The sequence below is a fragment of the Polistes canadensis genome, unplaced genomic scaffold (genome assembly GCF_001313835.1).
Source record: "Polistes canadensis isolate GaletaPanama2010 unplaced genomic scaffold, ASM131383v1 scaffold_60, whole genome shotgun sequence".
NCBI lineage: Eukaryota > Metazoa > Arthropoda > Insecta > Hymenoptera > Vespidae > Polistes > Polistes canadensis.
In genome coordinates this window covers 241,258-267,881 of record NW_014569607.1, presented here as the reverse complement: position 1 = coordinate 267,881, position 26,624 = coordinate 241,258, and the positions used below count along the sequence as shown (strand labels likewise).

Genomic DNA, 26,624 nt, shown 5'->3' with positions numbered 1-26,624 from the left:
TAGTGTACTTCAATTGCTATGTTGATATTTTTTTACATGGAATTTACAAAATGTTCATCTTCTGAAATAAACGAATAAATAGATATTAATTTATTAAATTTTGAACATGCTCGTAGTTATGATTATGATAAAATAAAGAATTCAGCGAACATGTTTACATATTTGATACAATAAAAATCATTTCTGTCTTTCTCTGTTTACGTTAAATAAGCCAATCATGAAAGACCTTTAAAGAGTAATACGGTGGTTTAGCGTAGAGTCCTGCAAATGGAGGGGCCAATAAACTCAAGTTCTCGAGAAACGCTTTTGTTCGATACAATTTTCTACATCTAGCAAAGCTTTTCGTCTATTTAAAAGATTAATTGTATTAAAACATTGACAGAATGCAGGGTACAATAATAGAAAACTTAAGCGGCAAGAAACTTTCGGTATTAGTAATTATGCTTATTATTGCACAAATTGTGTGCTTTTTAATAGGCGGCTTCATAGGTAAGTAATCTTAATTACATTTATAATTGTATTATAAAAGATTGTATTGTTGATCTTAACAATTTATTCTTATTTTCTATTTCAATGTTTTATTTTGGGAAATAATAACTTTTTTATTTGTTTTAAATAATGTTTTATTGTCACACAACAATGGATAGGTAAATTTTGTTTATTGTTTTGATTGTATGATGCTATTAGATTTTGTCCTTTATCAATTGGATTTTATGTTTTTTATTTGGTATTAAATTTGTATTTAAAATAATAACAGCCTTAGTTACACTTTTTTTATTTTTCTTATTAATAAAAATTATTATTTTTTAGCACCTACACCTGCTACAAGCCAAAATATATTAGGTACACCTTGTGAAGATATAAGAATTAATGGAACTGAACCAGGTGCAGGAAAATGGTTTTATTCAAGAGGCAAAGGCTCTTGTACTTATGTGGATATAAATCATTTTAGTTTAGACAGCCATCATCAAGCACATCAGGTGGTCTATACATTTTTGGTAAGTATTTTATTATTATTTTAATGTGATATTAAATTGCAGAAATATATGTAAAATCAAGAAATTTATTGAAATTATATTGCAGATGCCTGGTCCGCGTGGTAACTTGCAATTGGATTATTCTAGATGGCAACAAAATCTTATAGGAGTCTTGCAGGTGGATATTGTATATCATAGTCAAATTCAAATTGGTAAATTAATTATATAAATATGTGTACATATTTGTGTAGTTAATATTTACTGATTTTAACAATAATTTATTTTTTTCATATAATAGCACCTAGAAATAAAATAACTCTAGATGCAAGGCTTGCTTATAGAAATAAAGAAGATCCGGAAGATGCATGGAAACCGTATGCTTCTTCTATAATAGAAAGAATCTTGGATTGTAGCATTGATGATGTAAATGATGAACCTTTTTTTTTTCAAGTCAGTCAATCATTTATGATTTATTCATTAATATTGGTTTATTTGTAGGCCATGGAACAATATAACTATAATTGCAGTGTTGTACCTTTGTTTGAATTGGGATCATTATTCCATGATTATTATTTATTAAATATTCGTATTCCTGCTGATACTGATAGAAACATTAATCAAGGTTTAGGGCACATAACAGATTTATGGCTTACTGTAAGTAATACATTGAATATAATTATATTTTTCATTTTAATTAATTGTAAATAACATATATAATATTTTAACTTCATTTCAGGCTATTAATCAAAATGGTGGATTTACGAAAGTATGGGTAAGTCTTAAAACTGTTTTCTTCCCGATTGTGATCTGTTTTTTGATATGGTACTGGAGAAGAGTTCACATGTTATCAAGATTACCTGCACTTTTGGAATATATGCTCTTGGCCTTAGGAATGGCTTTAACATTTTTAAATTGTACGTAATTATTTATACAAATATTTAATTACATTGACGTACAATTAATAAGTATAAATAATATATTAATTGTTACAGTACCCATGGAATATTTAACTCTCGCATACGATATGCCATTTATGCTTCTGTTGGGTGATATCAGACAAGGAATATTTTATGCAACGCTTTTATCTTTCTGGCTTGTTTTTGCAGGAGAACATCTTATGGTAAGAATCCTTTTCTTTTATATACAAATAGTTATTTTTTATTTTATTTATATTCCCAAAAAATTTATTAATTATATTTTTCGTTTCATGTGATATTGCATGATGCTACATTAGGTTCAGGTATGTTTAAAAAATATTATTAAAAGTTATATTAAAATTAATATTAATTTTTTTCTAAAATATAATGAAATATGTTTAGGAGGGCGATCAAAGGAATTCCTTAAAATGTTATTGGCGTCATCTTTCTGCAGTGGGTATAGGATGCTTATCTTTATTCATCTTCGATATGTGTGAACGTGGAGTACAGTTAAGAAATCCATTTTATTCAATATGGGTAACAGATGTCGGTACTAAAATGGCAGTATCCTTTTATATTTACAAAACTATGTAAATTTATACTATAATTTATTTTTAATATTTATTCCTTATGTAATAAATAATAGTTATCTTTTATCATTTTGGCTGGAATATCGGCAGGTGTATATTTAATATTTTTAACTTATATGATATGGAAAGTATTTATGAATATAAGTGTGAAAAGAGCTACCTTACCTAGTATGAGTTCAGCACGTCGTTTACATTACGAAGGTGTGATATATCGTTTCAAGTTTTTGATGATTGCCACATTATTATGCGCTTCATTAACAGTTATCGGATTTATTCTTGGCCAGGTAACGATTCCTGATGAAATTTGTAAAATTACTAATTTCTCATTGTCATAATAAAAAAAATACAACTGTATATTTGAAATAGGTCGCAGAAGGACAATGGAAGTGGGACGAGGAAATAGAATTACAAATGACATCTGCATTTTTCACTGGAGTTTATGGGATGTGGAACATTTATACTTTAGCATTATTATGTCTATATGCACCATCTCATAAACAATGGCCGATTGAACCATCAGGTAAATATCTCTTATTATTTTATTTGATTACAACTTATTTAATATTTATAGATATCTTTAGCTCGTGCATAAAAATACATAATGGATAATCGTGATTAAAATTCTATATTATGTAAAATCGTGAATTACAGAACACAGTATTAGCGAAGAGATTGAATTCTCGCGGCTTCCTACTGATCCCAACGAGATGTTATCACTCACAGCATTTGCCCGAAAAACAGCTGTGGAATAAACATCTTAAGTACTTATTTGTTAAAAAGTAGAAAAGATCTGTAGATTTTTCAGTATTCACAGGATAATAATAGCGGATACGACTGATAATATTTAAAGCATCAATTTTACATGCCAAAACTATTTATTGTTCCAAATATTTGGGATTTTTAATCTACTTAATCGAGCTTTTAAGTTACTATATCGCTTATATAATAATGTGTGATATATAAAATTAGTATGAAACCAATTGCTTGACGGATTAGATAAAAAAAAATATCGAAAAGCAGAAACTTTTTTCTTCCAGTATATTGGTAGAACAAATAGAGTGAACAAAAATGAACTTGTATATCTTATACAAAAATCTTGATAAAATTTATACAATTTTCATAAAAAGATTTTTTTATCGCTATAGTCAACATTTGCAAATCCAGAGAAAATTTGTAGATCTTATATCTTATGATATGACAAAAACAAACAGTATACGAGAGATCATTTTTATCTATAGAAAATTTACTCCAGTATTTGTTTAACTTAATTATTTTGCATTATATGTGCAATTATAGAATTTACAAATGGTATTAATATTTTTAAATTAGCAGTCGATGAATATTTTATAAGCAATATAGAAGTAATATAGAAAATAGAAATAGAAAATAGATCGATCATGTATTTAGTTCATCGTATTTTATGAATTTCATTAATTAAGAGAAGAACCCGTTCCGTCTTGTTATAGTACATATCATTGCCAGGCAATTATTATATCTATACTTAATCTTTATAAACCTGCATTTAATCATACATTTATACAACAATATTATAAAACAAATTAGAATTGAGATTATATCCATAAACTATAGCAGCATTTTTCTCATAGTATATAGGATGTCACGTTTTATTATTAGTATGATTTGCACAATTCATAACGTAGTTTGCATGTTGGATCGAATATTTTAGAGAACACAAATATCAATAAGAAATTTTGTGCCAAGTCAATTGAATCTAATTATTCTGTTCTTTATCACATTTTGTCATTATATGACGATTATAAGTAAATAGTAGTTATATATAATATATGTAGTACTACATATATATTATATAATTTACGTATTAAAATTAGAAATAATTTAATTTAATGAGAGAAACATTATTGCAAGTCAAGTATTCAGGATATTATTCAAAGTGCAATATTGCTTCTTATGTTTTAAATAAGTTGCTTAATATTAACTAGAATATTATGTAGAATACTTGTAGATGAGATAAAATTATAGATAAAACTTAAAAGATAGCGATCTATTAAGATATTTAATACATTTATGTATTTTTGACATGCAAAATCATTACATTCATTTGGTATCATTTTGACTGATTTTTTATACTTAATTATTAATATACTACAATGCAGGTGGAACAAAAGTACAATATATTTTATTCAGGAAACAAACTAACGAACATGAACATTTTAAGAGATTATATATTGTATTTTATAATAGAAATGAAATTAATTGTGCTTCAGGAAACACTGCATTTTTTAATATGACGTGAAATTTTTTCTAATCTCTACATTTATATACATTTTCTAATTAAGTGAAATTTTATACTTTTTTTAATAAATAATTACATCTGTTGTGTAATTGTGTTAACATTTTTTTTTTTACTACTATTCGAATGTTTTTATAATAGAAAAAGAAAATATTAGGTTGGGGAAAAAGAAATAAATAAATAAAGAATTATTTAACATGTCTTGGATTGTCCGATTTGGGTCAAATATGGACCGTTTTGTTCTCTATTTTGTTGCCATTTTAAAGATAGCTTCATAATGCCACTCTCGTAAAAGTTTTGGTCCCTATTGTCGAACAACTCTAGTAATCGATTTTTGCAATTTTTTCTTGATGTCAATTTCTTATCACTAAGGAAGTTTTGCAATGCAAGAAAAACATGGTAATCGCTTGTTGCCAGGTCTGAACTGTAAGGTGGATGCACCAAAACTTTCCAACCAAGCTTCAAGAGTTTCTGGCGAGTCACTATAGACGTGTGTGGCCTGGCGTTGTCCTAAGGAATACAACACCTCTCCTGTTGGCCAATTTTGGACGTTTCTAGTCAATTGCTAACTTCAAACGGTCCAGTTGTTGACAGTAGAGATCCAAATTTTTACGGATCTCATTTTTTTCATTTTTTTTTTGCACGTTATTAGCTGTTACACTATCGAGACCATAAACACCATTCACAATTTCAGCCGCCTAGCTTGCATTTTCGCCTTTATCAAAGAAAAACTAAAATGTACCGAATTTTCTCTTCGTTAACTTCCTTTTTTAACATCTTGTAATTCATGAATGACCAACATTGAATGGACCAAACAAAAATCAGCAACAGAATTTTTTTTAGTGTGAAATGTCATCTTTACAACGAGCATAAATCTGAAATTGCTTGATCTATACTTTACAAGATATCGATCACTAAAGCCATCCATCAACAAAATAATGGATTTCTTTTTCCCCAAACTAATATTTTTAAAAATTTGATTTTGGTGCGACCAATCTAGATTTCTCTTACTTGCCAAAATTTGACCAATTACAGGCCACATAAGACATCTATCTTCGCATTGTACCTAATATTATTTTGTTTATCAACTTTCTATACGTAGATACGCAACTAATTTAACGTCGCTAACGTAACGTAATATAACGTAATCAACGATGGATCTTGCATTAGTTATTGAAAAAGGTGTTTATTCGACGTTATTAAATTTTCAAGCGATCGATTTTTCACGCTATGAAACATAATACTTCCTTTGAAATTCGATTAATATCAAATAGAAATAAATTCTTCTCAATTCGAAGAGAAAAAAATATATCGGAACGTATTTTTCTACCGTATTGTACGGAAATAGATTCATCTTCTATTTTTGGTAAGTCATTTAACGATTAATATATAGGTTAGACATAGATGAAACATGCATAATGTTACACATTATTCATTTTTGTTAGAAGTACGAATTAATATTTAGTCAAACTGACATTTAACTTTGGAATGTTCGATTTTTGGCATAGAGAATATGACGTTTCTTCGTATATAAAATAAAAAAATATCATATAATGTATATATATATATATATGTATATAAGAGAATAGATAAGGTCGTTCTAGAAATTTCGAGAACCTGCTAACGTAGGTTCTAATGTAATAAAATGTTGAATGCACGAGAAGTTTGAAAAGCCCGCTTCTGTTGGAACAAGATGGTGGCTCAAACGGTAGAGCGCTTTCTGGCGTGAATGAGTCGAAGCTCGTATGGGTCGCTGTAGTGGCAGAAAGAGAGAAGGAGAGAGAGAGTGAAAGAGTTGATGAGTGGAGTGGTGGTGGTAAGGAGAGTCCAGCACGTCGAGGAGAGAGAGCAGTATCACAGATGCAGTGAAGTCGTCCGTGGGTTGACAGGTTGTGCGTGGTGGGTGTGAAGGAGTGCGAGAGAAAGAGAGAGAGAGTAGAGTAGTGCGAGGGGGGGTAGAGAAGAGAAGAGAAGAGAGCTAGCCGATGGTAGCAAGAGAAAGAAAGAAACAGAAGAAAGGGACATTGTTTTGTTGTGCGTCGAAGAGACGCACTTGAGATCGTGCATTGCTCGTGGTTATTCGTAGCGAACGACCGACAACGAAATGATTCTTTGAAGTTTACAGAGGAGTCCTCTCTTGATTGGCTTATAGGAGTGTGTGAGAACAAAGGGTGGAGGATATACGACGACACGTCAAGTAATTTCGGTCTATCGGTCGATCGGTCGTACTGTTGGTTGTACTATCGGTTGGGTCGGAGGGGTGAGAGAAAGAGAGATAGAGAGAGAGAGAGGAGTAGAGTTGAGTGGTGAGGAGAGGAGAGAGTGAGACGGAAGGACAGAGGAAGGGACGGACGGATTGACGGACGGACGATCTGACGTTAGTTCAGATTCGGTTTGAGATTCGGAGGATGAGTCTATTTTGTTCACTTTGTCGTTTACTTTAAATCATCCAACAGGGATTCATTTTTTCGTCTAAAAAAAAGAGAAAGAAATTTGGTTGGCCGTTGACGACGAAGTCGTTGTCAGCAGTGTATATCGCGCGTCACTGTTTATTTGAAAGTTTCTCTCTTTCTGGCATTGGCACATTGACGATAATCGAAACGAAAGTCAAAACAACTACGACGACGAAGACGAAGACGAAAACGAAAACGAAAACGAAGACGAAGACGTCGAACGGTGATTATTGGGTGCGCGTGTCTTTGTTTTTCTTTCTCGGTGCTCGATATTCAGGAGCTTTGTTGGTGCGACGGACAGAGTGCGTGTTACCGTGAAAAGGAGACGACGACGAGGAGAAGGAGGAGGGGAAAAAGAAGAAGAAGAAGACGAAGAAAAGAAGAAGAGGAGTCGGTTGCTTTGGCGTTGGAGGAGGAGGAGGAGGAGTTTGTGGTGGCGGTGGAGGAGGAGGAGGAGGCGGAGGAGCAGCGTTTACCCGTGAGTTCACGAAGCCGTGCGCGCTGGATACGTAGCGGACTCTTGTGGAGGACCTTCGTGCGTGGAGCTACGATCGAGCAGCACAGCTGATCCAAGGACTCGGGTACGAAGGGCTCTTACACTTGCCAATAATAATCGACAAATATGTCGTCCCCCAGCGCTGGAAAACGTCGTATGGACACGGACGTTATCAAACTGTATCCTTATATTTTATAAATTATTGCTTAATTCTATCCGTTATTCTTACAAATTTTCTCTAATAATCAACAACAACCCCTTGTGTCTCGAAGCATTCGTTCATATTTTTTTGTTTCTCTCCATTCTCTTTCTCTGTTCTTTGTTTGACTCTGTCTGCTGCTGCTGTCTCTACTATACACACGTGTTCACAATAGAACACAACAGTGAGTGACTCGTTCGTCGTATACGCATACATGTTTTCTCTTTGCAAGTGCATGCATAGAGAGAAAACGAGTGTGTGTACGTACGTGAGCGAGAGCATGATGCGCGGCACACGTATGTTTGTAGGTATGCATGTTTTTATGTATAAGCAGCGTGTGTGTGTGTCGACGGCGGCGGTCCGTTTGTTTATTGGGGGCACATACGATCGACCATGCCTCCTGCTGCTGCTGCTTCTGCTTCTACTACTTTTACCTTCTACTTCTACTTCTACTTCTATTACTACTACATTTAAGCTCTTTTCGGAGAGAGGGAAACAACGAAGAATTTGGTAGAGATGAGAGTGTATGGTAAGGGAGGGGGGCATAGGAAGGGGGAGGAATGCACGGTAGAAATTTGCACGGCAGAAATTTGCACGGCAAGTTGCATCAATGTCACACGGGCCAACGGCAACGTTCGTCGACACCTTCGACCACAGACGAGAAAGTAAAAGAACAACCGTGTTTCATTTTTTGTTTTTTTTTTTTCAGATATACCTGTCGATAGCTGTACAGCTGATAGCTGTTTTTAAAACAGCTGGTTGTACTTATTTACTTAAATTCATACATACATCTTTCCCATACTCTCTTCTCGTGATTTATAGAAAACTACAAACTTATTTTTTAACCCCCAAACTACAAACTGGGGTGTATATTTACCCCAAGGGTTTTTTGGCCTAAAAACTATTCTTTTAGCAATAATCAGACTTTTAAGTATATGAATTTTTTTGTTTTTTTCATGCCAAAGAGAATAGTGAAGAGCAAATTCAATTTTACTAAAGTATAATCGGTGAAAAATCGATTTAAATAAAATAAAGTACTGAAAAACGATGAAATCTTCATTTAACATCTAAAAACCTGGGGTAGTAGTTCTAGGATTAAAAGTTTATTCTAGTTCGAGATTATACACTTGAAAAATACGCACGCGCGTATTCATCTTCGTCCGTTGCATCTACTCGATATGATCATTTCGAATACGTGGCAGACAAAGAAGGGCAGGTAGTTTTCCTTCCCAATGGCCACGTTGTTCAACAAATTATTTTACTTTTATACCTAAGCTTCTCTGAATTTTCTTCTTCTCTCAATTCATCTTGTCTTTGAACATTTTTTTAAATTCTACATACTTTTTCCTATTTTTTTTTAGACGCATGTATATTTGTTTAATTTACGCATATGCGTTTTTTCGATAGTATAAATATATTATATAGATTGAACCCACAAAATTTCACACAAGACATTTTAATCGACAATCAATCACGGGGTTTGAAGTTGAATGAGCTTTGCTGCGAGCGTATGTTTTGAAAGGGGTTGGAAAAGTAGGGTGGGAGATAACGCGAGCGTGAAAGATCAGTAATGGAGACGTCGCATCGCTTTTCGGCCTCAATTCGTTGTTGAACGTACGAATGACACGGCTCTTCGCAGTTGGACGTAAAAATAAAACGGACGACTATAGAACGTAGTCGTGCGAACGTTACTCTGACGCACATCGGGGGCGAATCAATGCTTTTTCGCGAAATTTGGTCGTACGTTTCCTTTGACCGCTCTTTTCGTTTCTTTTTTTTTTTTTCTTTTTCAAATTTTTTTCCTACGAATCGATAAAACTCGTCTCGATATAAAAATATTATTTTGCGGCGTTTTGATTGGTAGATCGTATCGATCGAAAGGAATTACAATGATTTCAAATTTCCCGCGTTCACAGTTTTACATTCGATAATGGTATTTCGTGTATATTATCGATAAAAAAAACGCACGCTCAATGCGCGAATTTATCGCCTACGTAAATACGCGTGCGTTTAAAACGCGAGCACGCACACATCTACTATGCTCGTTTAATCTTTCTTAGGTAGGAATCGACCTCGAGCTACGAAAATTTACTTCCCGTTTGACGTAACACTTTGTCGTCGCTTCGATGACTCCGCTACGTGGATAACTTGATACACGAATCGATATTTTATTTACTTTAGCACTACACTTACAGTATTACATTTGCTAATTCAACAACTAGTTTTTTTTTTTTAACTAGTTTTAAAGTATTTTTTTGTAATAATTACTTCCACGTAATAGTCGATTTCGTATAAGTTCAAATATTTATATAATGACAAAGTAATATTTATTATAATAATTATCGTAAAATCAAATAAAAATAAATAGAAAACTAATAACATTTTGAAGAGAATGCAGAAACTGACTTGAAAATGTATTTTAGAGAACCGGTTGTTTCGCGGTCGTGCGTTATGTTAAGTGTTAAATGACATTTATTCCTATATGTACGGACGAACTATCGTATTTACCTACTTTCGTCGAACTTACGAACTATACAAATGCTGCATATCCAGTTAAAATTACTTCCTATATTGTAATATTAGGAGATATTATAGAAAATTCATGCGAACGATTGTTCTTGTTCTTCTTTTTTTTTTTTTTTTTTTTTTTTTTTTTTTTTATGATAATTATTATGATAACTTGTTGTGATATGATTTATCAGATATTGTTGGCAAACTCTCCCGCGTTTTTCCGCGATATATCGATCAGTCTTTGTGTCTAGCTGCGTTAAAGTCAGGGCAAACGCTTCGACGAGCAAAGCAAACATGNTATACAAATGCTGCATATCCAGTTAAAATTACTTCCTATATTGTAATATTAGGAGATATTATAGAAAATTCATGCGAACGATTGTTCTTGTTCTTTTTTTTTTTTTTTTTTTTTTTTTTTTTTTTTTTTTTGATGTTTCCTTTAAAAGGACAAACAATTAGGAAAAAGTTTGCTTATAAGGGAAACTCTCCCGCGTTTTTCCGCGATATATCGATCAGTCTTTGTGTCTAGCTGCGTTAAAGTCAGGGCAAACGCTTCGACGAGCAAAGCAAACATGTTGACTGGTTATCGCTGTCCTTCTTCTTCTTCTTCTTCTTTTGGAACCCTTCCTTTCATCGATATATAGCTACCTTTCTGTTAACTTTACGTTCTTAGGGCTTTTATCTTTCGGTCCTGCTGTGACGCAGTTTACATACACACTTGTCGACGTTTCTTACGTTGGATGATCTATTTTCAGAGATCGAAAACTTCGCTCGTCGCATTCGAGAACCTTTTAGTAACGCATATACGTACGCTTAGTAATAGTCCTTTCGTTTATTCAATCAGTCAATTAAATCCTTACAAAAAACACTTTTCTATATTGTATAAGTAAAAATGATATAAAAGATTTTCTAACGCGTCATCGATACAATGACGATAACACAATGACAACGACATTATCATACGTTTGAATTTTTAATTCTAATTTGTAGATTGGTGATTCAGAGGTTTCGCGAAACGGGGATTATCAATGCTAATGAACAATTGGAAAATAATAAGAGAATAGCGTACGTTTGCAAATTTTTCTATTATACATTTTAATATATTTATATATACGTGCGTTTGTTGATCGCTAGTTTTTTTGTTTTGTTTTTTTTTATTTCTTATTTATGTAATAGATTACGTTATCAATCAATAGATTACGATTATCAAAATCTTGATAATTTTTAAGTTGTCAAAACAATGCTTCATCTTTCTGAGTTATCTAGTTGCTCATTATTTCTATTAAAACAAATATTACAAATTCAAATAATACTATCTAGTAGATATCGTAAAAAATGTGAAATATTATTTTCGAAGTATATATGTAAGTATATATATAAGTATGCAGCAACCACCAAAAATGAATGTAACATTTGCCACGTTGAATTATATATTTTACGTATCTTCTTATTTGAGTTCAACGTCGCGTTAAAATACTTCTCTATCCCGTAAATCACTATTTCAATTTAATTTTCGAAAATGGAATGACGCTTGTGCTCTGTCGTTCGGGTTGGTCTTCTCTTCCTCTCATGGTTTACAATAAATCCTTTCCTTTTATATCGCACACCGTGTTCTTCGTCGTTTGCTTCTTCAACGTTCGAGCAACCACCACGTCAGATTTTATGTACCAATTTCAAACCGTGTTTGCCCCTGACTCATCAAACTATCTTGACCAAGTACTTCTTCGTATTCCTTCTTTTCTTGTTTTTTTTAGTCGACAAAGTAAAAAAATTCGTACGACACGACGTTTAACATAAACGTATCTAATATTAGTTTTAATTTTGTAGACGTCGTACGTATAACAAATACAAATATTTTCTCAGGAAAATTCTTGTCAGGTGGCTGAACCAAGAGATTTTCAACGATCAAATTCTTTGCGAAAACGCATTATTGAAATTCTGAAAATGTTATAACGGTTAGAGTGTCATCTAACCGAATGATTTTCTTCGTATGTTTCTGGGATATTAAGCAAATCGATTAAATTCTAATGAACAGGGCTATCAACAGGAGAGATCCCTGATGGTTTCGCTTTAATGGAATAGGTTCTCGTTATACCGCGCGAACATGTTTATCGACGTCAATTCGATTTCTCGTTTACTATCCCGAACGAATCTACCAATGGAAATTGCAATTCGATCCAATAATATTGTTTTTCTTATTACCGATATAATATATCAAAGAGAAAATAAGTTCATTTTTCTATGCTATCGCGAATTATGAAAATAATAGTTATGGGATGACATGAGAAATCGTACGAGTAATAAACGTTCTAGGATAATCAGTTGATAATTGTTCAGGACTTGGTTACGTTTGCATAAATCCTGCAAAGTTGCTTGATTTTTTATCGATTATATCATCAAACTTTGTTAGATCTTAATACACTAGCGTGATACTTGGGTGAGGCATCGGGACGCACCTTTCGAAATAGAAAAACAAAAAGAAAAAAAACATATACGTAGAAATGATATTACTCTGTAGCAACATGATTTTTTGTTCCTCGAACATTAGATTTTGAAATTCTCTCTTTATACAATTGGTATGAAAGTTTAGTAGATAGAACGTATATAACGCATCTCACTGTGCTTTGTTCAACGTGGAAGGCACAGGAGGAAACCTTGATGGAATCGTAAGCAGAAAGGTCGTTTCATTGTAGGTGGTTATTGAAACGATACGTGCGTCCTCGAGACGTTGCAAGTCCGGTGATTTGAAGGAGAATAGTTAGTGTCATTCTTTGTTTTTTTTTCTTTTTTTTTTCTCAAGAAATCACGCGACGATGAATAATTCCTCCCCTTCGGATTAATCCGACAGTTTTAGATTAAATGTTTACGCGTGTCCCATGTTGAACAGAGAGAAAGAGAAAAAGAGAGAGAGAGAGAGAGAACATTCCGGATCGATTGGAATTTGTAGAAATTTAGTTCGAAACCGATCGATGACTTAGTGACTTACATTAGTCTTAGTATGGTATCGTGATATAGGAAGAGGAAAGGTGGAGGAATAGTAGGTGTAGGATGAGGAGGATGAGGAGGAGGAGGAGGAGGAGGAGGAGGAGGAGAAGGAGGAAAGAGAAGGAATCTTTGAATGTGAAGCACAATCTAGAAACTGTGTGACCTCGAACGCGCAAGCGTATTTCCTCGTGGAAGTAGGAAAACGGTTGGGGGACCGTTCGTTAAACATAACGACACGAGTTTTCATTAGGTATTCCAAAGCGTTCGGAAACGGAACGTTCCACGGTTATATATTCGAACGAAGTACGAGGAACAAACTACTGATTATTCAAACGCAATTTTTATAACGATCCCACCTATCTGTCTATCTATCTATCTTTATCTATTTTTCTCTTTTTTCACTGGGAAGAGAATCGTTACGTTTTCTTACGTTTACAATCTAGATAGGAAACTTTTCTCTATCTCGGGGTCTCACTATCGTTAACTTTAATAATAATCGTAGCCGTTTCTACCGTTGGATTTTATTATTATTATTATTATGTATTGCACACAACGAGCGGCACCTTATCGTTCATAATATTATTATTTTTCGTTCTTCTTGTTTCGATTATTTTTTCGATTATCTCGATTCGCAATGCGTAATCGTGATAAAAAAAACGAGAACAAGATTCTAATTTTCGTATTGTAAATTCTAGTAATATTTGAAACGAAATGTTTAGATTTAATCATGAAAGTAATTTAATAATTATACTAAGGAATATATATTTGTATTTATTTGAAATATAAATGCGTGCATTAATGTATTTATAACTTTATTTATAAATAACACAAAGATTTATCTAACCCAATTTGCGTCAGAAGATAACTTTATATATTCTTTATCTTTTCTAGTACGAAGCTTGTCTCTTTCTCTCTCTCTCTCTCTCTCTCTCTCTCTCTCTCTCTCTCTCTCTCTCTCTCTCTCTCTCTCTCTTTCTCTCTATCTCTGTGTATGTTTAAACCGTAGCCTTTAATTAGATTTTTACTGTCTCTTGTTTTTTTTTCCTTTGAATATTTTCTTCCTTTCCTTTCTCTATTCGTGTTTACTTTTATTCCGTAATGATGATAGAGCTAAATTTAATGAATCCGAGCGAACGAGTTATTCGCGGTTTCCACGCTTTGCACGTTTCGTGTCTCGTGTTGTGGAATACTTCGAAATATGTGTTATGTATATTGGAAAACGTATGCGCGTCCAGGAAATGGAGTAAATTTTTTACTTTCCTCTAGTTCATCGTTCTGTTCTTTTTCTTTTTTTTGTTTTTATTTTTTTATTTTGTTTTTCGAATAGAATGCATTCATATGTTTGCGATCTTTGAATATTTTTTTTTAAAACGAAAATTGATTTCCATTATATTTTCGAACTATTGATTTTATTTTCTTTCATCGGTATACAATATCGATAGTAGTAATTGGAAAATAAAATGAATTGACCTTATTCCCATTGGGATTGGTTGATCGATGTTATAACATAATCCCGGTTTTTAGTCGAACGAACATTCTGCAACGCTCGTTTCACTCAACTTTTGTGTTTATTGCATACACAAATTTATTCGTAATGAAAAATATAAAAATGTAAAGAAAAAAAAAATAAATAAATAAAAAGGAAAAGTAACGATCGTAGGAATAAGCGAGCACTTTCTAACGAAGTTCATTGAAAGTTCTGCTTACTCGCAAGAGATAAAATCGTGCCAATGACCTGCGTCAACCAACGTGTGTATGATATTCGATAGACGATGATAAAACGTGTCGTTTCCCATCTTGGCAAAAGTTTTAAATTAATCCCCCCCCCCCAAAAAAAAAGAAAAAAAAAAAAGAATAAAAATAAACATTTATTGTAACTCACGCATGGATTACATCGTCGTTGTTACGTTACATTACGTTGCATCGATCGTAACGATTATGTCAGTTCTCCTGAGATTGTAAAACGTGTTTTCACGATCGAGAAATGGAGAAAGAGAGAGAGAAAAAAAAGAATATTGACATTTCCAATCTTTTTTTTTAATTTCTTATTACATTTGACACGATTAATAACATTAGATTCATCAATTTACCTTTAAAACGATTCATTATTTCAGCATTGTATTTTTCCTTAATTTAATATTGTAAAACAGAATAGAAAGCAAACACGAGGTGACGATCCTCGGAGGACTCAATGAATTTTCCGTCAAATTCTACGGACCACGAGGGAGTAAGTATTATATAATCAAATATTTCTTTTTTATCCTTAAAATATCATTTCATTATTATATAATATTATTATATCGCATATATGCAAATTACCGAGCGAAAAAACCTTCCAATCCATCCTCGCATATATATCCAAACTATTGATCGGCAATGTATACGAATTCGATAAATATATGATTTATTTCTTACGAACGTAAAGATTGCGAAAAGTATTCGAAATATTATATACATTCGAAATTATATATATATATATATTCGAAATACCAAGAAAATATTCGAAGTAATTAATATTTAGTAGGACCACCTTTGGGATTAATAACATCTTGTAAACGATTATACATACTTTTTACTAACTTTTTCTGTAACACTTGGTGATATGGATTACCATACTTCGAGTCATCGTAATTATCATCATCTAATTATAACTATTGTATATATACGTGTATTTAGATTTGTTTGAAACTTTACCTATATAATTTAGAAAGTCATACCTCCATCCAATGTTAATAATATTTCATGGTAAGTGTTCAAATATTTTCATGAGTCACTGTATATATATATATATATAGTATGTATTATTTCTTTGCGTGTGAAGAGCTCGTAGACTATAAGAATTTTCTTCTACACGTCCTGCATCCATTCATACACATACATACGCATACATTATTATACATATACAGAATCCTGAAACGAAGGATCGTTTTACGTGTTCACATTGTGTCTCCGTCTATTTTGATATTCCAAGGTCGACGCGGTTTTCTCGGCACACCGGATATACTTATGCAATGGCGCGTATTTACGCTTTCCATGGTTGTTCGCATGCGAATAATTTAATCGATTGGTGGTAGCCGTATTGCTGATCGAAACTTTCTTGACTTCTCGTTAACAAGGAAGAGTTCATTAATTGTAAGATTAAATCGGGAATGACTCGAGAGTTTCTCCTTCGAATCTATTTGATACCCCTCCTCCCCTTTTCTCCTATTTCTATTGTCGCGTATGATGATGATGATGATGTTAGATTGGTGCAAATGCAATTGCTGTTTCAATTGTTTCAACTTTCCTACCGGTTTTTTCTAGTTACGTTTGTTCCAGTTATGGTCAGAATGTATTTAGTTTCATAATACACCATTATAATAGTGAAATTATCATAGTTTAGAGGAAGAGAGAGAGAGAGAGAGAGAGAGGAAATTGTTGTACATAATTTCTATTTCGTAGCGAATACGAAACGGTTTTTCGTTTGGAAACGTATGGATGCAAACGTGTTGTTCGAATTTCGATGTAGAAATCGAGTTCGAGGCTCGAAAACTTTAGACTTTTTTTTTAGACGGAACGAACAAATAAGCGTCGGAGTTTGAATTTTCTAAGGTAAATCGTATGCACAATGGGGGTAATATAATTTTAAATGATAAGATTAGTTCGTTCTCTTAGAGAGAACGTTTTGATTCCACAAAAGTACCTTGTCAATTGGCTTCGCTGCTGGCACTTTGACGAAGAGGAAAATTGTGTAACGAGCGCAGAGTTGAACCTTCTTCTACGCTCTTTACTACTACTACTACTACTACTACTACTACTACTTGTGCAAATCATAGACGTTTAGAAACTCTGCTGGAAAAGTGAATATAAATTTAAGCAAGGAAAGGGATCGTTGTAAGCGCAACGGCAGAGTTTTGCGATGAAGTAACCATGCTTACTCTCTTCCCGCTAATTATATGATTATTTCCTTTTCTACGTTTCACAAGTCGGATTATCGCGACTGCAAATCGATAATTGCTTTTCGACAGTACAAAGAACTTCTTAGATCGAGCAATTGATAAAGCGAAAAAAAAGAAAAAGAAAACGATTAACAAGCGTATTTTCTTTTAGCACTCGTCGTTTAGTAAGAAAACGAAAACATCGACAAAAGAAGAAGAAGAAGAGGAAGAAGATGATGATTGAGTCTCCTGAAATCCTGACGTTACGAAAAATGACGAAAATAGATGATGATAAGCTTTGTTATTTTTTTTTTCTTTTCTTTTTTTTTTTCATTGTTTTTGTCGACGGTATATCTGTTAAATGAAGAAATAATAAAATTAACAGTGCTTATCATTCAAAGGCACATAGACTTTATCGATTTTTTATCTTACGTTGTGCAATATTTCATTTGTTCAACGTTTAAAGATCATCTCGTTATTATAACACGCTAGCGAAACAGTTCAAGTTTCAGCGAGGGGGAAAAAAGTGACACAGTCATTTTATTTTCAAATTAATTGTAATATCCATAAATTTGATTGAACACATTTTATAAGGGTAGTCAAATTATCATATATTTAAAGAATCAGTTAGTCATTATTACCTTTACAGGTATAATAATTACAAAAACTTAAGGTTATATCAAATAAAATTCAAAATAATTGGCTTTCAAATTTGAATGCTATAGCATTCACGTTTGCGAACGTGTTAAAAGATACGTATAATTAAAAGGGCAACGGAATAAAAAATTCATTTTACGGATTTGGTTTAGAAAATAAATTGTACAATTTATTATTCCTATTTTCTTTATTCTTGGTCGCGAGTGCATTGTACTACTAAACAATATATTATTAGTGTGGTAATATTAATTATTTGAGAAGGTCGCAAAGATAAAAGTAAATACGCACATTATTCCTCGGGTTGTCGAGTAAAAGAAGAGTAGTAAAAGGAGTTTGCTTTGGAAAGGTTCGTTTGGAAATGGCTGTAAACTAGCAGTCGCTTGATATACATCGCAGATACCGCAGTGCAACGGATGACCCACTTTACTCTCGGGAAGGCTTTAGTACGCCCTAAGATTTTTCCTATCCGTGTACGCACGCTCGGGTCGCTTCATTTTTTATAACATTCCATAAAAGTTATTTTTATTCGATTGTTTGTATGGATGATTTATCTCGATCTATGATGAATCATTATTTTCGTATACACCGCTATTTCAACGATAGATTCTCATCAGGTTTTCCTTCTATCGAAATTATTAAAGTGTTCTATCTTCTCACATTATATATTATTGTTGCATTTTAAATGTTGGTGGAAGGTACGCAAGCTCATCGTTACGTATATACATATATGTGTATCTATATGTTATTTCGCTAACGTGCGTCATAGAAATTCCGATCGAAGGGATTTTGAATAATACCTACGAGATATATAAGAATAATACATACCTCTTTCTAGCCCCCCTGCTCCCCCCCCCCCGCTTGTTAGATATTTATTCGAATAAAATAGCTAGATTGGATTATTAAGTTGAACTTTGAAATAATGCCAATACCTTGTTTGTTCAGTTAAACTTATAGCAGTATTGGTGGTGGTGGTGGTAGCAATAACAATTACGATGATAGATGTTCCATTACTAATTTAGCTACGCATTGACGTACGATTTGATGATTGCAAATCCAAAGATGGATTTGCTTGTGTACACTTGTATTCTGTTACAACGGTACGACGAGGCATGAGTCAATAGTAGAGGAACAATTCTGTGATTATACTGAGTACTATTCTGTGATATTATAGAACGAATCTGATATACGAGAAAACACTTATTTTCTGATATAACATTTGATTTAATCATTTAAAAACATCGTTTTCCATTATATATAAGTGATATTATTGCGTTGGCAAATTGTATAGAAATTTATTTTTTCATCTCGATTGTTGAAATAATAATAAAAGAATTGTTGTTTAGATATGAAATAATTCGAATGTTATATGCGTCAAGTTTCTGATTGCGCGCGCATAATAAATTGGAAAGTAACGAAAATACCGGGCATACTATTTTTTTTTTGATAATTTACTAAATTACAAACTTAATTCGTTACTCGATGAAATGATTTATTATGCAATGTCAAAGACGTATAATAAAATGCGTTGATATTTGTACGAGGACAAAAATAGGATAATATAAAAGAAAGCAAAGAGATGATAACGAAGCGAGGATGAGTGTTTTATCGTTATGGAATTATACAAATTATAGTATCAATCACATCGTTTAGCGAAAAAATATGAAAAAGAAAAAAAAGAAAAAAAAACAAATAAACTAGCTCTCTTTCGCTTATCAAAGAAAGCTTTAAACGTTTCTAATGAACATTATTGATAATAATGTGTCACTAATCGTCGTCGTCGTCGTCGTCGTCGTCATTTAAAGAAAGTATAGTTTAAGTAAGTTAACTCGACTATACGATGCCTAGGAAGTTAAGTTAACAGCACTAGTCTTATATTAGAATTCTTCTTTCGTTCTATTCAACAGCAACACAACCGATGCACGTTGATGATATTGAACGTAAGAAAAGTTTACCAATCTCTTACGTCAAATATTAAATTAATATGAAATCGTAGGTGGGAATGATGGTACAGGTAGAACGAGACGAGATATTTTTTATCAAATACTTTTAGATTATTTTTTTTTTTTCGAATACTTTCTTCACTCGACTCAGCTAACCGTCATAATTTATATTCGAAGGAAATGATTTAGCTTACTTTTTTATTTAGCAATTCCTTCCTTTTCTATGCTCGCGTTAAAAATTTCAACGTTTTTCTCGTTCGTTCGCAGTTTATTCGGTGTTATCGTTTAAAGACAATTTGCATGTGTTTAATTATTCTGTTTATTCTTTTTTGCCAAGGTTGTAAATAAGAAAGAGAAAGAGAAAGAGAAAGAAAGAGAGAGAAAGAAAGACAGAGAGAGAGAGAGAGATTTAGATCGATAGGATCGAGAAAGAAAGAAAGAGAAGGAATAATCTTGAAGTAGATAGATAAAAAGGTCGAGCACGTTTATCAAATCGCACGATGCTCGACAATCTTGGCTCCTTGTTACCAACACCGCTCTTTGTTTTACGAGGCGAAAACGTACGATGATAAATATCGTTCAATTTCGTCTATCTTTCTCTCTTACTTTATTTATTTCTAATTGTAAGTGTTTGTCTCACCCTCCCACCTACGCTCTACCGTCTCGTTAACGATGATTCATCATTTTATTTTCTCCACATCTGATCTCAAAATGAAGAAAAATGATCGAAACTTTCTGCGTATAGCGTTTTAAATACGATCTGGCGTGTTTTATTCGTTTCTTTCTTTTTTTTTTCTTTTCTTTCTATAAATTAGTGCGTATCTTTTATCGACGAAAACGGAAATTGCTATGCTATGCCTCTCGACGTGGGAACGAGAATCAAACGAATGTTATCGGTATAAGAGATCGTAAAAGTTAAAACTTGTACTACTCTAATCACAAGCGTAAAACATTCAAGTCCGAATCGTAAATAGATAAATCGTGAATAAAGGAACCAACTGAACGATACTAATCTTGCGAAAGCAAAGAATCGTATTACTTCGAAACACCCGTCGTTTAATAATCCTTCATTTTCACGCGAACGTACTCGGAAGAATGTTATGCATATTTACGCATAGATATATATATATATTAATAAAGAAAATACGAAATAATTATATAAAGAGAGATAAAAAAAGAATGATGATCATCTACGATAATGAACAACATTTCAAATAATTATAATTTACGATTACTATATAAGATATTATTATTCGTTTTTCTATTGGACGTTTAAAAATAAATTTCTAAAGAGAGAGTGAGAGGAAGAGGAGAGTAGAGTGATGCACCTGCGCGTTGCGCTTATTATATTCTTTATCTTTTTCTCTACGTTTCTACGATGATAATGTTGCAACATCGTCAAAGCAAACGAAGGCCAGAATAAATTCTTACCGTTTGTACGCTAATATATCGCTTGTTGCAAGTGCGTTTTCTATAGGCCCGCGGATATGCTCTGCGGCTCGTTGAGCGTGTCGAGAGGAAGAAAATTAGGTCATTAGGTCAAGCGCAGAGGAGAAGAAGATTGATATTGAACTGCATCGTTCGCCACTACGTTATATATTACCCCTTTTCGTAGTCGAGTATTATACCTGTATACAAAATGTGGCAGAGGGAATCATCGATTTTGACAAAAAAAAAACGAAACGTCGATAATAAAATACGTCAAATGTTGTTCATGAACATTTTTATTATCATTTTTTTCCTTTCGTTTTATGAAACGAAACGAAGTTTGGTATTTCAAATTAATTCGCACTTAGAAATTTTCCATATGCTACTAATTATTTCAATCGGGTGGTAAACTATGCGAGCTGCGACGAACCGCATCCGGTTTCCGGTCGGGTGAACAGTGATCGTCGATAGAAAAACCGTTCGTTCTTCGGTTATCGTCCTTAGTTACGAATCATGGCTGTGATCCTAACTGAAAATCCTCTCTTTTCTTTCTTTCTTTCTTTTTTTCTTTATTTATTTATTTATTTTCCAAAGCAAATCGCAAGATTTTACAGTCGAAGGAACTTCATTCCTTCGTTCCTGCATTATAAGAATGCGGTACGAGATAAGCGCGAAACTTTAAGCGGTCAATTTTCAAGCAATTTACGCGTTTAGGTATAGAACGTAACGGAACGGGTTGGAAGTTACGTTATCGTATAAGTGGACTTTCTACGAGAAGGTAAGATTATACGAATGTAAATTAGAACAAAATATATCTGACAGAATTAATAAAAGATAAATAAACTGAGTTCCGTCTCGACAGAGAGTAAAATTCATATTTATTTATACTTATATTAATCTATGTTAATTTTATTTTGGAAAAAGTTTTATTTTCCCCCGAACATTTGTGATAAAACAAAGGAATAAGAATAGAAAATAATAATGAAAAAAAAAAAAAAAAACACACGCCCGAGTAAAAAGAAAAGTTCGAAATAAGGGTGAAAAGAGAAAAATAAGAGAAAAGAAAAAAAAATGTCAAGGTTTCGTTAGAGAAAAGTTAGAGCGTAAAGATGGCGGCAACGGGTGCATGTCGCAATGCACTCGACTCGCGTGATCGCGTGGGTATCGATACTTTCACCCGTGAATCTCCTCCGACACATGCGTGTGCACGTGCGTTCTGCACCCACGGACAGGTGGGTTTACAGGTATGGTATACCACACATAATAGGATACACCTCGTATACTCATCGACGTGTACGCATAATTTGCAACATTCGAAGCCAAAAGTCAGTCGGTTATACGACGACGACGAGAATAAATGCATTAACGTGGGCCTATTAACAATAATGAGAATAAGAACGTTGTGCATACATATTTTTACATCATGTTTTTCTTAAATGTTTCTTCGTAATATTTTTCTTTTTTTTTTGTTTGTATGCACAACATGTTTACTTAGTAATTATGCGATCTTATCCGTAGAAGAAGAAGAAGAAGAGAGAGAGAGAAACTTTATGAGCAAATGATAGATCATTTACAGAAATCGAATGTGTTTAGTTTCAGGATGACCGTGACAAGTGCAACGTGATCCGCTAACAATTTATTCACTTTAGATAACGCATGCGATGCTTACTTTGCGAATATTCACAACATATTATGTGTATATATTTATATTTACATACACACGTGTAACTATGTTTCGTTGCGATCTTTTCATTATCGATTCATTATCGGTGATTGCGGTTAAACTATTATTGTTACGTGTTTCAATTTGCGTTTAACATTTCGCTATACCGTATATAAATATCTATGCATATTTATTTAATAGCTTCGAAACGTTAATATTGAACGTGGAGAAAATATTCTTCCCTTCCCTTCCCTTCCCTTCCCATCCCTTCCCTTCCCTTCCTTCCATCCTTCCATCCTTCCATCCTTTCTTTCTTTCTTTCTTTCTTTCCAGTGGGAAAGATTGAACGAGTATAACGAAACCAACGTACTCTCCTATTTTTCTTTCTTCTATTTCCACGAAAGAACATCGCTTTGTGAGAAGTTTTACCGTTGAATGTTCTCGTTTCCATGAAGGTAACGCGAATTATGGTACAGCCTTTGAATCTCGGATCGTGGCAATATCATCGATAACTGTACAAAATCGATTGTAACGATTCGCTGCGATTATAATACTAATTTTTCTTCCCGAGTAAATCTTTCGAAGCTAGTTAGGCCTTTCGTGACGAAAAGTGGTAACGTAATAGCTTTCTAAGTTTTACGCTTGCGAGATAAGAATCAGCGTTTTGTAAATGATACACCCCTTTTTTCCCTCCCTCCTTTTTAATTTTCATCGATTTTTCTATTGTTCCGTAAGATTTAATAAATCATTCTTTTTTTTTTCTTTTTTATCTCTACAACGAAATAATTAATTTACATAATTTGTGCATGATCGTAATGATATTGTTCATTGTTCGTTACAGCACCTTACGAGGGTGGAATATGGAAGGTGAGGGTTCTCTTGCCCGAGCATTATCCCTTCAAATCTCCTTCGATCGGTTTTATAAACAAGGTCTACCACCCTAACATTGACGAAGTTTCAGGCACCGTGTGCCTGGATGTTATAAACCAGGCTTGGACTGCCCTTTATGGTATGCATTCCTTATTTAAATATTAATAATAGTAATAATAATAATAATAATGATGATGATGATAATATAATTAATAATTAAATAAGATGATTATGAGACAAATCTAATTCCTTTCGTTTCGTTTCAGACTTGTCAAATATTTTCGAATCCTTCCTACCCCAATTATTAACATATCCCAATCCCATCGACCCTCTAAACGGCGATGCAGCTGCTATGTATCTCCATAAACCAGAGGAGTACAAGAAAAAGGTAGCCGGTAAGTCTTGAAACATTTAACAAGTTCGTTGTTACTGCGGTTATTATATTTTTTTACGATTTCATCGATCAAGAAAATAATCTAAATAATTAAAAAACATTTTCTAATGAAAATCGTATTACTTATATAATATTGTATCGCTATATACAATGAGTGTTCCTTACTAAATTTTTCTTTTAAAACTAATGATATAAATAATGTGTCTAAGTAAGATAAAGAAAATTCCAAAAAATGAATATATTAATATATCTTAATTACATATTTAATGATTCAATATTCGAAAATTTTGTTTATAACAAGTGAATTAAAGAAATATGAAAATAATCTATAGAAAACGGCCGTACTTAAAAATCATACATGTTGGTATAACAACGAGAATAATTTGTTTTTTCATGTCTGATCATCCTATGTGTTTTTACTGTTATTTCAATGTTTCTTAATATCAAAATTAATTTAATACCCATTAAATTAAGAATAATACAGTGTACATTTTGTTGATCTTAGTTAAGCACGTGAAAAGCTGTAATAGCAGAAATTGTTATTTTAGAAATGTTAAAACAAATGTGTTTTGATTGAAAAAATCTGAAATATAAGTAGAGTGCATAAGAATAGTAGACATGACTTAAATAATTGTTAATTAATTGAAGAAAATGTATATTATAATGTTAAAAACAAGAAGTATATGTTTAACGTACCGTCCTCTTCGAAATCCACCATTGGACTGAGTCATTGTCCTCAATTAAAGTTCTTTTATTGAAAATTGTTTATATAACTTTCTTTAAAAGGAATTATTATGCATATTGTTATCGTTATACATATATAGCCATTGGAAAGTCATATAAATAAAATTGAATAAAAGTATTTTCATAGAGAACAACGTGCCAGTCTGAAGGTGAATTTCGAAGAGGACGGTGCTCCGATCATATATTTCGTACTTTTCTATAACAATAGACACTTCTATCAATTAATTAACAATTATTTTAATACTCTAATACACTCCCTATTATATTTAAGATTGTTTCAACGCAAATATATTTATTTAAACATTACATACATTTGAACGTACTTTGAATATTAATTAATTTCGATGAGAATTTTATTCCTTCCTTTCGTAGTCGTCACTGCGTAGGAGCGTTAAAAAAATATATAAAAATGATAGAAATACTAAAATCAGAACGTCTCAATCTAAAATTCTATTTATTAGATAGATTCTTCTCGTTATACACATGCGCAACGTTCGGAATGTCACATAAACAATATTCAATAAAAGTATTTTCATAGAAGACAACGTGCCAGTCTGAAGGTGAATTTCGAAGAGAACAGTACATAGATCAATATTCCGAGCTTTTAGATAACAATAGACGTTAATTAATAATTATTTGAATACTCTAATGCACACACTCTGCTTATATTTTCGATTGTTTAAATGTTTTTGAGTTCAGTGATGATTTTAAAAACATTGAAATTAAAGTAAAAACATAGGATGATCAATTGGTTATTCCATATTACAAAATGTAATATAATTGAAAATTTGGTTTATAGATTACGTTAGGAAATATGCAACGGAGGAGGCATTGAGGGACCAGGAAAACGGTGGGACCGGGAACGGGATGTCGTCCGATAGCGAATCATCGATGAGCGACTTTAGCGAAGACGAGGCGCAGGACATGGAGTTGTAACCAAATATTTTATCATCATCCATACCCATATCCTTAATCTCGATTCCTTGTAAACTCCTATCGTTTGCCCTACCAAATAGAATGCTTATATTCCAAAAAAAAAAAGGAACGAAAAAAAAACAAAACTTGAAGGGAGCTCTCAATTTTCGGTTCTCAACACTTATATCTCAGGTCGCGATGGCCGACTCATGTTCTTCTCCCCTCCGACCATCGTTCTCTCATAGTAGTCAATGTCCGATTAATGAAGATTATATTTACGAAAGAATAATGTCTTTTATGGGAAAACATGTGTCCGCAGTGTCTCCGTTTTTCTCTCTTTGTTTTTTCGTTTATTAGAGAAAATAATAACACATCCACTATTCGTCAATATTCATTTCTCGTTGATGATCGTCGTATTTTCATTTTATTTATTTTTTTCTTTTTTTTTTCTTTTTTTTTTAACGAGACATAACGGATCTAACGAAATGTACGATAAACCAAATTTTTATTCATTAATTATATATTTTTCGTCAGGTATATATATGTATAGAGAGAGAGAGAGAGAGAGAGAGAGAGAGAGAGAGAGAGAGAGAGAGAGAAGGAAGAAGAAGAGAAAGAAAGATAGAGATAGAAATAGAGATAGATACGAAACAGGAGAAGCAGCACTGGGAATTTACTGGTCTTCTACCGAATACA

General features: G+C 32.8%; 2 protein-coding genes across 3 annotated transcripts; both read left to right on the top strand.

The window, feature by feature from the left end:
- The first annotated feature begins 158 nt into the window (after positions 1-158).
- Positions 159-7,560, top strand: LOC106785966 (protein wntless). Of its 2 annotated transcripts, none has more exons than XM_014746868.1 (12): positions 159-489; positions 811-998; positions 1,084-1,189; positions 1,276-1,400; positions 1,476-1,631; positions 1,714-1,891; positions 1,970-2,097; positions 2,212-2,217; positions 2,297-2,458; positions 2,541-2,768; positions 2,851-3,004; positions 5,174-7,560. In XM_014746868.1, exons 1-12 carry the CDS (start codon positions 384-386, stop codon positions 5,242-5,244), a joined length of 1,608 nt encoding a protein of 535 aa, XP_014602354.1. In that variant the 5' UTR covers positions 159-383; the 3' UTR covers positions 5,245-7,560. The 2 variants fall into 2 exon arrangements, with proteins under 2 accessions (XP_014602354.1, XP_014602353.1); XM_014746867.1 differs by lacking the exon at positions 5,174-7,560 and adding an exon at positions 3,136-4,588 and having other exon boundaries at positions 161-489.
- Positions 7,561-7,619: 59 nt separating this feature from the next.
- Positions 7,620-26,069, top strand: LOC106785967 (ubiquitin-conjugating enzyme E2 H). The gene is made up of 5 exons (XM_014746869.1): positions 7,620-7,884; positions 15,551-15,627; positions 23,847-24,014; positions 24,142-24,270; positions 25,813-26,069. Exons 1-5 carry the CDS (start codon positions 7,832-7,834, stop codon positions 25,947-25,949), a joined length of 564 nt encoding a protein of 187 aa, XP_014602355.1. The 5' UTR covers positions 7,620-7,831; the 3' UTR covers positions 25,950-26,069.
- The last annotated feature ends 555 nt before the right edge of the window (positions 26,070-26,624 follow it).

Excerpts from the sequence above, each read along its gene's own strand:
- LOC106785967 (XM_014746869.1), top strand. The coding sequence starts at position 7,832 with ATGTCGTCCCCCAGCGCTGGAAAACGTCGTATGGACACGGACGTTATC. Across the intron at positions 7,885-15,550 it reads GACACGGACGTTATCAAACT|AATAGAAAGCAAACACGAGG; the intron begins GTATCCTTATAT and ends ATTGTAAAACAG. Across the intron at positions 24,015-24,141 it reads GGCTTGGACTGCCCTTTATG|ACTTGTCAAATATTTTCGAA; the intron begins GTATGCATTCCT and ends GTTTCGTTTCAG.
- LOC106785966 (XM_014746867.1), top strand. The coding sequence starts at position 384 with ATGCAGGGTACAATAATAGAAAACTTAAGCGGCAAGAAACTTTCGGTA. Across the intron at positions 999-1,083 it reads AGGTGGTCTATACATTTTTG|ATGCCTGGTCCGCGTGGTAA; the intron begins GTAAGTATTTTA and ends ATTATATTGCAG. Across the intron at positions 1,892-1,969 it reads GGCTTTAACATTTTTAAATT|TACCCATGGAATATTTAACT; the intron begins GTACGTAATTAT and ends TAATTGTTACAG.